General features: G+C 50.1%; 1 protein-coding gene across 1 annotated transcript in view; it reads right to left on the bottom strand.

Annotated features, from left to right (window-relative positions):
• Positions 1 to 14567, bottom strand: part of FLT4 (fms related receptor tyrosine kinase 4) — a 102681-nt gene that overhangs the window by 17575 nt on the left and 70539 nt on the right. The window contains exons 11-18 of the mRNA XM_048860009.2: positions 11183 to 11324; positions 7791 to 7899; positions 5714 to 6073; positions 5264 to 5410; positions 4037 to 4168; positions 3501 to 3607; positions 2883 to 3018; positions 937 to 1041 (exon numbers count right to left, since the gene is read on the bottom strand). Coding sequence (XP_048715966.1) covers positions 937 to 1041; positions 2883 to 3018; positions 3501 to 3607; positions 4037 to 4168; positions 5264 to 5410; positions 5714 to 6073; positions 7791 to 7899; positions 11183 to 11324 — 1238 coding nt within the window. The remainder of the gene's footprint in view (positions 1 to 936; positions 1042 to 2882; positions 3019 to 3500; positions 3608 to 4036; positions 4169 to 5263; positions 5411 to 5713; positions 6074 to 7790; positions 7900 to 11182; positions 11325 to 14567) is intronic.

The following is a 14567-nucleotide window of genomic DNA, read 5'->3' as shown; positions in this document are numbered from 1 at the left end:
TTGACTTCAACAGAGTTGTGATCTACTGACCTCTGATCTGAATGTGGCGCTTAAACATGAATTACAATCACATTTGAAAGCAAACGATTTGAAAAGCAGCTCCTCCTTCACTGACAAGCCGAGAGTGGGGTTCAGGATTCTGTATCTCTCCTTTAAGAGCCACTGATATCACCCAAGCTCTTGAAATGAAGCAGGAAAGGAGTGTTTTCCTGCTCTATGTACAGCCTCTTAGGTGTCTAATATTGGCGTTAACTCCAGCAGAACCCTGAACTCGAGTTTTGGCAGCTATATGAAAGAACTGATTTTTAAATATTTTGATTCTTAATGTTATTGTACTTTGTCAGACGTGCAGTAATCTAGAGACTATGTTACCAATTTGAGACCTTAAACAGTTCTACACAATTAGGGTCAGGTTTTCAAAAGTATGTAGGTGCCTAAAGATGCAGATGGGTGCCTGGTGAGATTTTCAAACGTATTTAAGCACGTCAGGTGCCTAACTCCAATCTGTGGCAGAACCAGAGCTGGGCACTTTTGAAAATTCTGTTAGGCACCTAAATACCTTTCAAAACCTGGCCCTTTGTCCTTCCTTCCCCTGTCTGCTCTGCCATGCTTCTTCCACTGGACCTGCATGGGGACAGGACATCACTTATCAGAGGTCAACAGGGTCAAAGGCCACGGAGTTAAACGTTAAGAAGGAAGGTTGTTCCTTTAGGGCATGATCCAACCTCCATTCACGTCACCAAGGGCTGGATCGGGCCCTTGGACTCTTTAACGGCATGAGCGCAGGTATGCGCTCTAGCGATGACAAGGGATCAGTGTAAATCACTCGAGATGTTTCTGTGAAAGACAGATATTAACCAGATGGACGTTCCCAGGCAGATGACTAATCCCCTGCTATCCACAAAAACCATTCATCATGCCTCCCCATCTTCGTACCTTTCAGCATTTTAACTGCCACAGTTTCACAGCTGTTACTCTTATTAATCCCAAAGGCAGAGGCTTCCACCACCTTCCCGAAAGCACCATGGCCCAGGACTTTACCTGCCAAGGAGGAAAACATAGGGTAAAAGGGAGCGTCATGGAGGACTGGTTCAGAGCCTGGGGAATGGGACAAAAACAAAACAGGAAACGGCGAGGAGGAGAAAAGGAGTGACAAAGGAAGAGGAAGAAGTGCAGTGTGCACCCTTCCCAGGTGGCTGCCTGCTTAGATGGTTATAATGAGAGAAAGGACAAGGGGGGGAACTGAGACAGACCCAGCACTGACAAAGCAGAGGAAGGAAACAGCTCGCGGAGGTGAGGTGCCATTTGTTGCCCTGGAGCGGAGTGCGTGGGAAAGGTGTGTGGGACACCTTGGAGCAGAATGGCCAGGGCTGATGTCATTATTCCAGTCCTTGGCATTCTCATACACAGCACTCTGTGTAACCCTTTGTAGGCTATAAGAAGTGGAGTGGAGCGGTGTTGTGTGTATGTGTCTCTCTCTCTCTCTCAGGGTGGTGGAGTCATTCCTAGCGCTGAGTTTTAGACTGGAGCTCTGATGTGCCCTCAGGCTGGCACACTCTGGCCATGCAGCTGCATGTTCCCTCAGGACAGCTGAAAGGAGATGCATGCCCTGGACAAGCCAGAAGCCCCAGGCTTCAAGTACATTTGCTGCTTTTCTGTGGCCCTTCTGAGTTGTAAGCCATGTCCAACAGAGGAATACTCCTGAGTGGGAGATGGACCCGAGCGATGGGGTGGCAGAGTTATGAGCTCTGCGGTTTCCCTGGATCGAGGTGATGAATGGAGTGGAGGAGTGTGATCAATTCCAGACCAGGAGCTCTTTCATAAAGCAACCACCACATCAGACAGGACACAAATAGTAACACAGCTCTGCGATAGTAAATTCCCTCCCTGGGTCCCAAATACTAATCAGCCCTTAATCATACCCCTGCCTGGTACATTAGTATTATTATACCTATTTCACAGAAGGAGAAACAAAGAGATTAAGGGCCAGGTTCTCATATCTGTGCTCCTTCACAATTGCACCTTACTCCACAAGTAGCCACACTGAAATCAATGGGGCTAGTAGTCCAGTAAGATAATACGCAGTGTGAGCTAGGGTTGCAAATCCGGCCCCAAGTGACTAGACAAGGGTCACAGAGTGGGGTTAGAACCCAGGCGTCCTGACTGTAATGGCAAAATGACATACCTGACCCTATGAAGTGTTGTTGTAGCCACGTGGGTCCCAGGATACTAGAGGGACAAGGTAGGTGAGGTAGCATCTTTTATTGGACCAACTTCTGACCCTAGCTGAAAGACGGAGCACTGGGAGACTCAGAAGCATTGGTGGTGGCCTTCCAAATTGTTACTAGAGCCACCGCTGGGGAACGATTTCGTAAAAGTTGTCCAAGCTCCTCCTCCTCCTCACTCATCACCCAGTGTAGACAGGAGCAGGGTCTCACAGGGAGAGCTACTTAGCTCCAAAAGCTTTTACACTGAGGTACAAGAGTTCTCAGAGAGAGAACAGCACATGTTGTTCACACAGAGAGAGAGCACGGTCTTATAGGGGCCTGGTTTTGGGGACCTGGCCATGACAAAAGAGTGACTCCTGAGTCCCAGGAATACAGGGGCCTCAGAGAGCAAGGGAATACAATCCAGAAATCCACAGCAGGTCCCAGGATGGTGGCCGAGGAGAGACAAAGAAATCTGCCAAGCATAGCTGAGCCAGGAAACATTTGAAGGTAGAAGTGGTGGTCCTGAAGCCAAGGAAGTAGTGGACACACAGAAGGAGAGAGAGCGAAAAAGCTGGAGCCCAACCATCAGATGCAGCCAAGAGGCTCACAGCTGCCTGGTGGTGAGTGCATAGCAGGGCCCTGTCTGTCCTGTGGCCAGCAAAGAGCTCTCACCTAGCCGGAGTCGCTCCCGTGGGAATTCCCACTTGCTGGAGTCATAGGGCAAATATTCGCACTGCTCCTCCAGGGGAACCTCTCCAGGGTCCATGATGATGGACAGGTAGCCGGTTTTGATGTCAGCGTGGGCGGGCTGCAGGAATCAGCAAAGAGGGGGTGTGACTGGGCAGTTCAGCACCAGTTCCAGTGGGGAGACGCTTACACGATTCCCGTTCTATCCTACCCCCTTGTGCTGCGACCTGACTCCATTGTTTTCTGGCACCACAGAGTAGGTTTAATCATTCTGAAGGGGGGCTTGGGGGCTCCCCCCGTTTTCCCTCACCCCCTTTGTTCTGGGTCCTCTTCTCCAATGCCAAACACCATTCTGCCTCCTTCCTTGTGGCTGCTGTGAGCCCTGTACTTGGAAGGGAGCCAGTCCAGAGCACCATCCAGTGATCATCCTGCTGGCAATGCTAGGACTAGGGACACGCTGCAGTGGCTTTGAGGATCACCTTTGCAGCTAGACCTCCCACCCTGAGAAGCAAGAGCCTTGTGAACTCATATCTCCATCTCCCCGCTGCTCTCCTACCCTCCCTCCCTGGCTCCACACTGCAGGGGTAAAAGCAGGCAACGTACCCTTTTGATGTTGCAGAAGATGAGGATGAGGAGGATCCAGAAGAAGACAGCGATGACCCCGGTCCCAATGAGGATCACAATCTCTACGTTGGTCCGGTCGTCAGAGCCTGCAGAACGGGAAGGGAAATTGCCAAGTCAAAGAGATGCTCATTCTCCACCGCCTGTTCCAGCCTGCCCCATCCTCATCATGGACTCCAGAGTATACTGTGAGGCAGGTGTTGGAGAAGCTGCATCTATGCCTTCCCTCTCGCATGGGGCTGAGCACAGGAGAGTAACAGACACTGTTGTGAGAGCCCTGTTCCCTCTCTGGAAGGAGGGTTGCGCTGCCCTGAGGGTATCCAAGCTTGGCCTAGCGCTGCCCTTGGACTCCTCCTCCTGGCACCTTCACTCCAGCAAGATGGAGGGGCCTTCACTCTCATCTCTGCATCGGCTGTCTCAGAGCACACAGAAGCAGTGAGGGGCCTTGCTCCTCCTGCTTTGTCCACACTCCCAGAGTCTGAGGGGATTGTTCCCTGGGGTCAGGATGCTGGCGGTACCTTCCACAGAGACGCTGGCTGAGGAGTTCACGCAGCCCTTGGCGTTGCAGACACTGCACAGGTAGAGCCCAGCATCCTCTTCTCTCACCCTCTGGATGCTCAGCCTCTGGTTTGAATCCGCTAGGTCAATCCCTGAAAGGTACAGAGGCTAATGGTATCAGTGTGAGCTGGTGCAGTTTCCGGAGGGAGGGGATTCCCGTGCCAGAGAAATTCAGACTTGAAATACAATGCAGCCTTTTAACAGTGGGGGCGATTAGCCTAGGCTCCCCACTGCACATGCCCACAACCAGCTAACAAGGTTTTAAGCATGGCTTGCCCACTTTCCAGTAGGTGCAGGATCTGGTCTAACAGACCATTAGTTAAAAGATGTCACAGAACATGGCCTCTTTTCCTCATCCAGACATGGCCTCCAACTAGGTTATAAAAAGCCCCTCAGGGCCTGTCTGAGGAAGTGGCTCTTAGCAGCCCCTGGAACATGCCGGACTCAGAGCACAAGGAACCCTTGCAGGGAAAGCGGGGAATGCTCCCATTACTGGCTCCAGTTTCATAGAGCACTCACGTGTGCACAGCACCGCCTATGAAGCCATCCCATTTGGAGCATGCCCTCTCCCTTCAGCCCTTCCGAAGACATGCCGGCAAATGTTACTGTTGCTAGCAGGGTTCCTGCAAGTTTCCCTGGAGTGGTGTGAATGAGGATGATTTTTTTTTTTTGACATAGAGCCGCGCAGCTAAACCATGCCACAGACTAGCCCCCTCCGTAACCTGCAATATGGTTTCATTACCTGACCAAACCGTACTCTCAGACCCAAACCTCCAGGCTGTTCAGGGAAAATAAGCCAGAAGCGCTTAGCAGCACCACTATTTAATTGCCCTAGTATCTAGTTACCAAAGCAGCCTGCCGTTTCAGATGGAGTATGGACAGAGTCTAACTTTGCTACACCCTGTAATAGTCCAGCAACTCCTGTCTGCACAGGTCTCTGACCAGCTGTGTGTAAGCATGGCATAAATGCAGCTGCGCCTGCACCAGGTCCTAATGCGGTCTGGCTGGCCAATGAGGACACAGTCAAATTGTGGCAGAACCTGGTTAAAAGAGATATTCCAGCCCAACGATCTAGTAGCGGGATCTAAACTAGGGCATGCAGGGCCATGATTCAAATCTAGTTTGCCTGACTGTCCTTTGGAAGAAGATTCCCTGACCTCAACTCCGCCCTCTTGAACCAACCGTACCTGAAACCTCTTCCACCAGCTTCTCGTCTTTATACCAGCTGATGTCAGGAATGTGAGCGCCATCCACCTTACAACGCATCTCTATCGAGTCGCTGACGTTCACCCATATGTCTGTCAGGTTCTGCTTCAGTCTGGGGACCTCGAGGGCTAAAGGAGCAGCAGCATCCAGACAAAGAGGAGATTAAAGACAAGCAGGAGATTGTTTGCTTTGAAGACCATCTTGACCCATACAGGGGGAAGAATTCTAAGGGGTCCTAATATACTGTACATTTTGAGTATCTAGCCCCTTCTGGGTGAGGCTGAGACAGGCAGTGCTGAGAACTCTCTCATACCCAACACCCCTTGCTGCTCAGGCCCTGTTCATCCCATCCCGGTGCTTCCTTGTGTGCTCCTTGCCCTGCATCACGCCCACCATCACAGAGTCACTCTGCCTGCTCCCACGCTCCTCACCCTGTACAGAGATGTATTTTTTGTGGCAGTGTTTCTCTCTGGTCTTTCGGTTCTGCACCTCACACACATAGTCTCCCTCCTCCCCCAGGGAAATGTTCGGGATGGTGAGCAGCAGGGCAGCGTCGTTGGAGTCGGGTTCGAAGTGCAGCTCCCCTTGCATCTTGGTCGCGTAGTGGTGGACATTCTTGCAGTCCAGGACTAGTGGGTTGCCTTCCTCGTGGTGCAGCTTCGAGAGGTTCAGACGGTACCACTGCAGGTTCTCATAGGTGTAGTTATCAGCATTGCAGCTCAGTTTCAGGTCCTGTCCCTCAGTGGGCTCCTCTGAAGGCTGGGATTCAATCTCAAATCCATCCGGAATGGCTGCCAGGAAGGCAAGGGAAGGAAACGGATGTGTGACTGAGATTTTAAGGCTCCATGGTGCATCACTGCCTTACAGGGTGGAATTGTCGCCCTCTGCTTCGCACTCTGAGGCCGTCTTGTATATAGACAGGGATAAAAAAACCTCCCCAAAGCACAGTGATAACCTGCATGATGCTGCTAAGAAATTGCTAAAGCGAAGAGGAGTCACAGGTGGTGACTGAAGGGCTAGGCTCAAATTAAGCTTGGGTCACAAATGAAATAAGGTTGCAGGGTCTGAATTTAGCTTTTGGTCTTTACTTCCCTGGTCCGATATTAAAACACAGGGTTCTAAACCGCTTCCTGCTTCTGCAAAAATGTGTTTGTACCCCACCACTTGCACATCCAAACAGGCATTTGTGCATACAAGCTAGGCAAGTGCACACACAGAAGATTACTTGGGATGCAATTACCCAATCTGCTTACGAAAATGTATATTTGCATACACAAATACTGGCAGAGCGCGCACACAGTGTTGTTATTAATTATTCAGACAGAAACCAACTGTGTGCTGGGCTTTTTGCAGGCAGGCTCCACCCCCAAACAGCATATAACCCACACAGCCCTCAGGCACAAAATCACTATGAAATCCTGTCCAACTCCCAATTTCTACATAGCAGGGACATGGGCCTGTAACAGCAGGGGGTATTGCAGGTCAGGATTGTGTAAAGGAAGTTTACGCAGCATTTCACTGTGCGATCCCTGGCTTTAGCCAGTACTGTCAGTCTCTAGCTCTTAAAAACTCAACTAGATCAAATTAATCTCTCCCCCGCACCCTCAGAATTCCCCATGGCTCCTGCCAAGTGTCTCAGGACCCGAACGCAAACCGGGAAGAGTGAAGTTACCCTACAGAGCACTAGAGGGTACTGTTGCATCAGATACACCTGAGAGTTGCAGGCTCTGACTTTTACGATTATTACAGAATAAGGTTGTGAACTCTCCATTCCAAGGCAGGCAGGATAGTGTAAGGAGAGAGGATTCACAATCAGTAACTAACGGGCAGAGTCTGAGAAGATGCTGACATAGGCACTGTTTTTCCAGTATTGAATTAAAAAAAACAACAACCTGCAGCAGTGACCAAGCTGGTTTCTCCCCATCTATGGCTGCCTAAAAGATAATAAAAGGAGTACTTGTGGCACCTTAGAGACTAACCAATTTATCTGAGCATGAGCTTTCGTGAGCTACAGCTCACTTCATTGGATGCATACTGTGGAAACTGGCAGTTTCCATGTTTTCATGCATCCGATGAAGTGAGCTGTAGCTCACGAAAGTTCATGCTCAAATAAATTGGTTAGTCTCTAAGGTGCCACAAGTCCTCCTTTTCTTTTTGCGAATACAGACTAACATGGCTGTTACTCTGAAACCTAAAAGATAATGACATTTTACTTTAAATGCTAAGTTTGCTACCAGGATCTGTGCCTTTGCCAGCCTTCTCCAGGATTCTTTATGTGGGGTTACATCTCCAATTAACGTGGAAGCCGAAGCTAGTGCAGAATGCAACTGGCTTGCTGAGATGAATTTCTGATTGTGCGCACACGGCACCGGTTCGCTGGGTTCTGCACTGGGTTTCCAGGTGGAGTTTGAGGTTTTGACCTATAACGCCCTAAGTGGCTTTGGGACCTGCCTATTGGAGGGACCCAAGATTGACAGACAGACCTCCCTGGCATCTGGTGGTACTCACTGGTCACGTAGAAGTAGATCAGCCGTTCATCTCTACCCACTTTGTTGGAGGCAACACACTTGTACATGACGGAAACATTGGCTTCCTGGATCACCAGTTTGCTGACCGTCTGATAAAGGAAGTGAATGTCAGAATGAACGATGGTGAGGGGAGAGACAGGATCTTCACTGCTCTCAGGCCGACAATGGGACAGGCAGCAAAACACAAACAGCAAATCCTCCCTCCTTCCCCCCCAAAACCCTTAAAGTGCTGTTCTATTCTGAACAGCGATTGTGCCCCTTCCTATGCAGCGTACTGCTGTTGACTCTTGTGACAGCAATACCTTAGCATTGCAGAGCCTCCGTGGCTAACGGAGAGTGAGCAGGATTCTCTTGTGCATCAGACACTAAACTCCAATCAGTTATACAGGGAGCAAGCCCATGGAGGGCTATGGAGACAATGGGGCAAGCAGGTGTGCCTGAGCGCCCAATACGGCCTGCTGAACCTTTATTCCGGGAGACGAAGAGTGAGAAGGAAAGAGCTCTGCTTGATTCCCAGATCCCAGGTTTAGTTTGCAGGATTTGCAGTTGAGAAGAAAAAAATCTTTTTATTTGTACATTGAGCACATGTGAACATGACGCGCCTCAGTATCATTTTACGGCTGCGTCTCAGAGCAGAACTCTACTTTGGCCCTCATTCAGGAAAGCATCCCTATAAAGGAAAGCAGGAAAGCATGTGCTTAAAGTCTCGCTGAAGACAATGCGACTTGAGAATATGCTTCAAGTGTTTTCCTGAAGACGGTTCGTTAGCATCAAGAGAAAATCAGGGGTATGAAAAAAACATTGCTCATCTCACCATTTTAGAGCCTGTGGTAATTTTTTCTGCATTCCAAGCTTTTCATTTAAAATTCTTCTCCCTTTCCCCAGCCAATGCAAAGTAAGCGAATGTGCTGCTGTTCTGATAGTTCAAACTTAGAGTCATTGAGTTTAAGGCCAGAAAGGACCATCAGATCACCTGGCTGACCTCCTCTACATCACAGGTCACCAACACTGCCCAGCACCTAAACCTAAACCAGCAACTGGTTTAGGAAATTAGACCAAAATATTACATCCCACAGGAGATTAGACCATTACGTGCCACAGGCAGAGAATAGGAGGGAGAGAGCTGCACCAATGGCCGAGGCCCCTGTAACGGCAGGGAAATGTCTCAAGAAAGACAATAGCAAGCAACATAAAAGGTTCAAATTCACTTTTCCTCCACCCTATTCACCTCACTCAGGTGTGAACTTCAAAGCTGTGTGTTATGAAGTGCTTTCCATTCAAAAGACATTGCAGTATGAAGCCTGGGCAATTTCCTTCCCCCCATTCTTTATTTGAAAACAACAAGATAATTAAATGCAAAAAACTATGAATCAATGTCTAAAATGAGGATGAAAATGCAAAAATTAAAGTTCTGACAACAAAAATAATTTGCCCACATTATGCATCCTGTACATTTTATAATATTCATTTTGTGATATAAATAATAATATACTAAGCTAGGTAATTAACCAGAATAAACAGGCATAGAAAATACTATATGTCTGCAACATGACTGCGTTAACATTATTGGAACCTTATGTATTGCATTTTCTGACATCTTGTGTTTTTTGCTCTGCAGCCATAATTTTGCATTAATGTAGGGATTTTTACATTTCACATACGTCTTTCTGTATAGACTGGATTATCCTATGCTGAACCCACCATTGCACGCATTGGCCTTTTTAGCCAATTTTTACATCACCTATGACCTGTTAACTAAAATCTGACTGGAGGGTCTCAAACTGAGATCTGTGGACCACCCTGGATTGGAGAGTCCTTTGTGAAGAATGAAGAGTGAATCCAGCAGTCAGAGTTAGGAAGTTCAGAAAGGAGATGGGTCCCTCACAACACCTCTCTCTTAGGGGCCTGCAGAATGAATTGTAGGAGACACCTTTGGGGACACCACTTCCTCCCACAAGCAGCAGAATTCGCTCTTCCCAGAGCTTTGGTAACTCCCATGGGGCTTCACTGTCTGACTTAGAACTTTGGAATATTTACATTTAAAGTTACATCTAACTAGCTGGGGAGTGGGGAGGACAGAGGTGAAGAATGCAAGAGAGGAGGAAAGAAGAGGGGAAAAGGAGGAAAGGAGGAGAGGAACAACGGATCTAGATGCATAAGAAAAGATAAAACTGTACTAAGAGGTTCCAGGTTCCATGACCATCTCCCAATACACCTATTTGTCCCCAGTTCACGCTCCTGCTCCTGGTGTGGACACTCAACCACTAACCCCGACTCAGAACTGCTCTGAGCAGATGCATAGGCAGCGTCTTCCCATCCACCGCCCTTTCAGTCGCAGTGACGGATTCCTGGCTGGGGCCTTGGAACAGGAAGTGACTTTGGAGGTGTGTATGAAAACAGGAAGTGACTTTAGGAAGCTGGGAGCCATTTGTTTGCATCCCTCTGTGTGTGTTTGGTATCGAGCACTCTAGCCTTGAACAGGAAGTTAGTCATGAAGGAGTGCACAGACCACTGACACTTATGGCTACCAGGGGGATGGAAAGAAATGGCTATTGAATGCTGGCCATGCTTTTATAGGGCCACACATCAGAAAGAGGGAGAGATGTCCCTTCCAGAGAGGAAATGCACTGCGAGAGCCAATGGAATTTCTTGGACTCCCAGGGGCACCTCCTGCACAAACACGTTTTCATTCACAAAGCGGCAATGGACTCAGGCCAGGATTTCTACACAACCTTTGTTCACTGGCTCTTCCCGCAGCCCACACAAGCAAGTGAAATGAACCACTGAAAGCAGGCATTTTCCTGGGATGTTTAGAAGCTTCCCCATCAGCCCTGGTCCCCATTCCCGCTTTCTGGGGGGCTTGGTGACTGGTCAGCAGTATTTGGCTGATTCCCCCCAAATTAACTGATTTGTTCCTGCTTTTATATCGGCATTCTGCTTCTAAGAAGCAATGTCCATGTGTGGGATTGAAGGGAGGGGAGTTCAAGGCACGGAGTGAGGTGGGAGAGGGGCCTGTCTCTGGGGCTCAGTCCAAGGTAGGATTGAAGCCAGGGGAAACCATTCTCTCTCCAGTTTGGCAGAGACAAGCTGGAACTGCATGTCAGGCAGCCAGGAACTACCCCAGCCATTTGACAATACTGCCTCCACCTCTCTGTGTCTCAGCTCCTTCTCTCGTGGTCATTGGAAGGGCTGGTACTTTTATCTCCCACCTTAGTTCTTGACAGACACATGGGCACGGCTTCTCATTATTCTGTAATCACTAGATAACTTGACATTAGAGAGCGCCCATGCCAATAAGGTGTGCGGCTAATCGTGCCTGAGAGGTTCCACACGACGAGCCCGGGCAGTGGGGATACAGAGAAACAACCTCACCTTATTTCTTCCTTCTACTGACTCTGTCCAGGTGTCGATGCTCTCGATGGGGTTCACAGCATCCTGCTGGGACACGTCCTTCCAGTCCTTGCACTCGGGCATCCGGTCCCGCTGATGGCGCCTTGCCGCCCGATGCTTGCTACTGCTCACCCGGCAGCCATGCGAGAGAAGAGGGGACGGGGAGAGAGGGTGCTCGCTGAGAATGAGGCCAAACAGTGGCACTCCTCTCTGCAGGGCGGGGACTGAGAGCTGGCATGCTCCTTCTGTCAGAACCAATAGGATTTCCCGGGATGAGGAAAGCTCTCCCAGCAGCAACACTTCACACGTCCATGGAGGCCCACAACACTTCCATGAGCTAGGTAAGCTGATGGTTCCTCCTTACATGGAGAAACTGAGGCAGAGAGCGAGAGGATGTAACTCTTAGGCTCCTGGCTCCCAGGCCACTGCCTTCACCACAAAATCATCCTTCCCCCCCAGTGATGGATGAGCGGGTGTAACAAGGCGGCTTGCTCTTGAGCTGGGGCACTTGGGGCTCAGCCAGCCCTGATTACAGGAGGAGTCTCACCTGAGTCAGCAAATTCCCTACAAAAAACAGCGGGCGGGTGCAGTAAGGGTGGGGATGCTCAGGAAGGAGAGGCCTGAGAATGTATAGCAGCTGAGAACTGGAAGCAGCAGCAAGGAACAAGCCTGGGTCTTGCAGAGACTTTGAACTGTGCCTGGCTCTGGGAAAGAGGGCTGGGGACCCCCAACAAAGGACGAGAGACACTGAATTGGGGTTGGGGCATGGAGGGTCAGTGTTTACTGAAAGTGACTAAGTGGGACCCCAGGATATGTTTTAATTTCTTGAGTTTGGTTAAGGAGACAATGGGTCGGAGCGCTACAGAGCGACCTCTAGCCGCAAGGGACGCTCGGGTGGCAGCCAACCCTGCAGCGCTGGGAACGAAGGCCAGTCATCTGTGCCATGCTCAGTTTCTGGCTCTGTTCCGGTTTGGTTTGCTCTGTAGCGAGGCCTAGATCCATAGTGTTTCTTCTGAGCCTGATGCACAGCACCGAGGGTGTAAAAGTCACCACATGGCTTGTATAATGTTAGCAGATGTTTCAGCCCTGCAAGGAGTGCACCTTGGTTAACCCAGGGGAAATGTCTCAAACACAGTTGCTGTAGGCAGCTAAAAGAAACAGGACTGAGAGATTCACCTTGGCACCAGAGCCTCCCAGGTTATTACCACTGATGCCAGGGGTACAGGGAAGGGAAGGGAGCATTCAGTTTTTGATCTCCAGGAGTGCAGAACCCAGTCCTCACAGGGAACCTGAATACAAACTGCAGCCAGGCCTGACTAGCTGTGTGTTTCAGAAATGCATATGCACTAGGGCATGCGGTGAGGAGGGGGTGCCCTGGTGGGTCAGGAAGTGGAGTGGAGCCAAGTGTGTGTGTCGGGGGGGGATGGAGGATCCAGGCCCATCCATGGGGTAAGGCACAGGGATGTCTGCTCACTGCATGCAGGAGAGGGCTCTGCTCTGAATGAGCAGATGAACCAGAATGAATGTTTGGGGTGACAGGGAATGAGGAGCAGGGAGTATCCGCTGTCTGTGCAGGGGACAAGGCTCTGCAGCGAGTGCTCCCCAGTTGTGTCTGCTGGCCACGCAGGGCAGAGTGCTCAGCAGTGTGAGTGCCCCAAGGAATCAGGGACAGGGGGCGTCTGCTGGTAGCACAGGGCAGAGTGCCCTGCAGTGTGAGTTCCCCAGGGGGCAACATCAGGAATCTGTGTAAACAACAGGAAGTCAGGAAGAAGCCTCCTGCATCCTCTGGAGCTGCACTAAGCAGAAACATTGCGGCCTTGGGAGACAGTGCTCATAATTCATCAGCCCCTCTGCTTCCTGACAGGGCCACCGAGTGCTCACATGCTATTGGAAATACACAGTTACAGCAGAACCTTTGTGGCCTAGGTGTCTCTGTCGGCGCCCCATTTCCTCCACGCTCAGTGACTCCGCCTCGCTCATGTTCTGCTCTCTGTTGGCTTCTTTTTCCGTGTGTCTCGCTAGATGCATCTCCACTACGTCTATTCCCCTCAAATGTTCTCCTAGAGCAGTTCCACTGTGGAAGCAACAGCAGGCGCACTGAGGTCAGAAAGGCAGCTGGGGCCCCTGGCTGCTTAACCACCATGTCATCTGCTCTGAGCAGGGTTAGATATCACCAGGGTAAACATACCTGGGCCCTGTCCTCACTAGTGCACCCACCGCTGCTCTCACTAGGACACCTGCCACAGTGCGAGCTCTATTGGGAAACTTTGCAGAAGAAAATCTACTGTAGACAGGCCCGCTCACTGATTCTTGCCCTTTACAACCCAGCCCACTGGAGGTCCTGTGTTCTTGAGACCTTCCTTCAGCCAAGCAAGGCTGAGATTCTCTTCAGAGCCTCACATGGCTCCTACTTGGGCCAGTGGGCCAATGCCACAATGCAGGCACGCTTACACCATGCAGCCTGAGCACACGTCTTCTGCAGGGTTCCCAGCTCCTACCGCTCCGGTTGCAGTCCATACATGGCAGGCTGCTTCTGGAGGAGCACATTTCTTGCATGTAGTGACCCACTGTGCTGTGTGACTCTGCGCTACAAAGTCCCATCCAGGTGCAGGCCATTCACATCCAACAGCCACAGTTGATCTGTTCAGTTCAGTACAGTTTTCTAACCAGCTTCCTGTGGCCTTCTCTTCCCAGCTTTCCAGGCAGTGGTGAGCTCTGCTGGGGAGAGCTGGTAGGTGGATAAGGGAGACAGAACCTCAGAGACATCTCTTCCTGTGCCAGCTGAGAAAACTCTCTGCACTGAAGCACTGGAAAGCCACAGAGATTTGGCATTCTCTCCAGAAATCAGGAGTCCTTTGTCTGTAAAATGCCATCTTCCAGTGCACATCCAGGGAATGGAGTCTGCGCTCCTCGTTAGCAGTGTGTGGCTTCAGAAAAAAGACAGGCGGGTATTATTGTCTAGTTTAGGTGAAAGGCCGAGATTACTTTGAGGGTGAATTTTGTGTGTAGTCTCAACGAAACCTTAACCTTATAGATAATTGTGTAATGTGGATCAGCCATAAGGTAGATCTTGCCTGCATCGTCACTGTGCTTAACAGCTGGAGGAGATTGAGGTCATCCTGGTATCAGCACCTTCAGCAGCAAACTTCCTTCATGTAAAGAGAGATCACTTACCACCTTGTACAGGAACTGAAGTTCTTTGAGATGCATGGTCTCTATCTGTATTCTACTGTGGGGTACGTATGCACTGTACAGCAGAGATTGAAAGATTTTGGCTGGCAGTGTCCCTTGGTCCGTGTCTTTGTTTTCATCTGCCTGTGCTTCGGACAGAGGATGTATGGGGCAGTGTGGACCAGCCGCTTCTCCA

The sequence above is a fragment of the Caretta caretta genome, chromosome 8 (genome assembly GCF_965140235.1).
Source record: "Caretta caretta isolate rCarCar2 chromosome 8, rCarCar1.hap1, whole genome shotgun sequence".
Classification (NCBI taxonomy): domain Eukaryota; kingdom Metazoa; phylum Chordata; order Testudines; family Cheloniidae; genus Caretta; species Caretta caretta.
The sequence above is the reverse complement of the archived record's forward strand: the minus strand, read 5'-3'. Positions and strand labels throughout refer to the sequence as shown.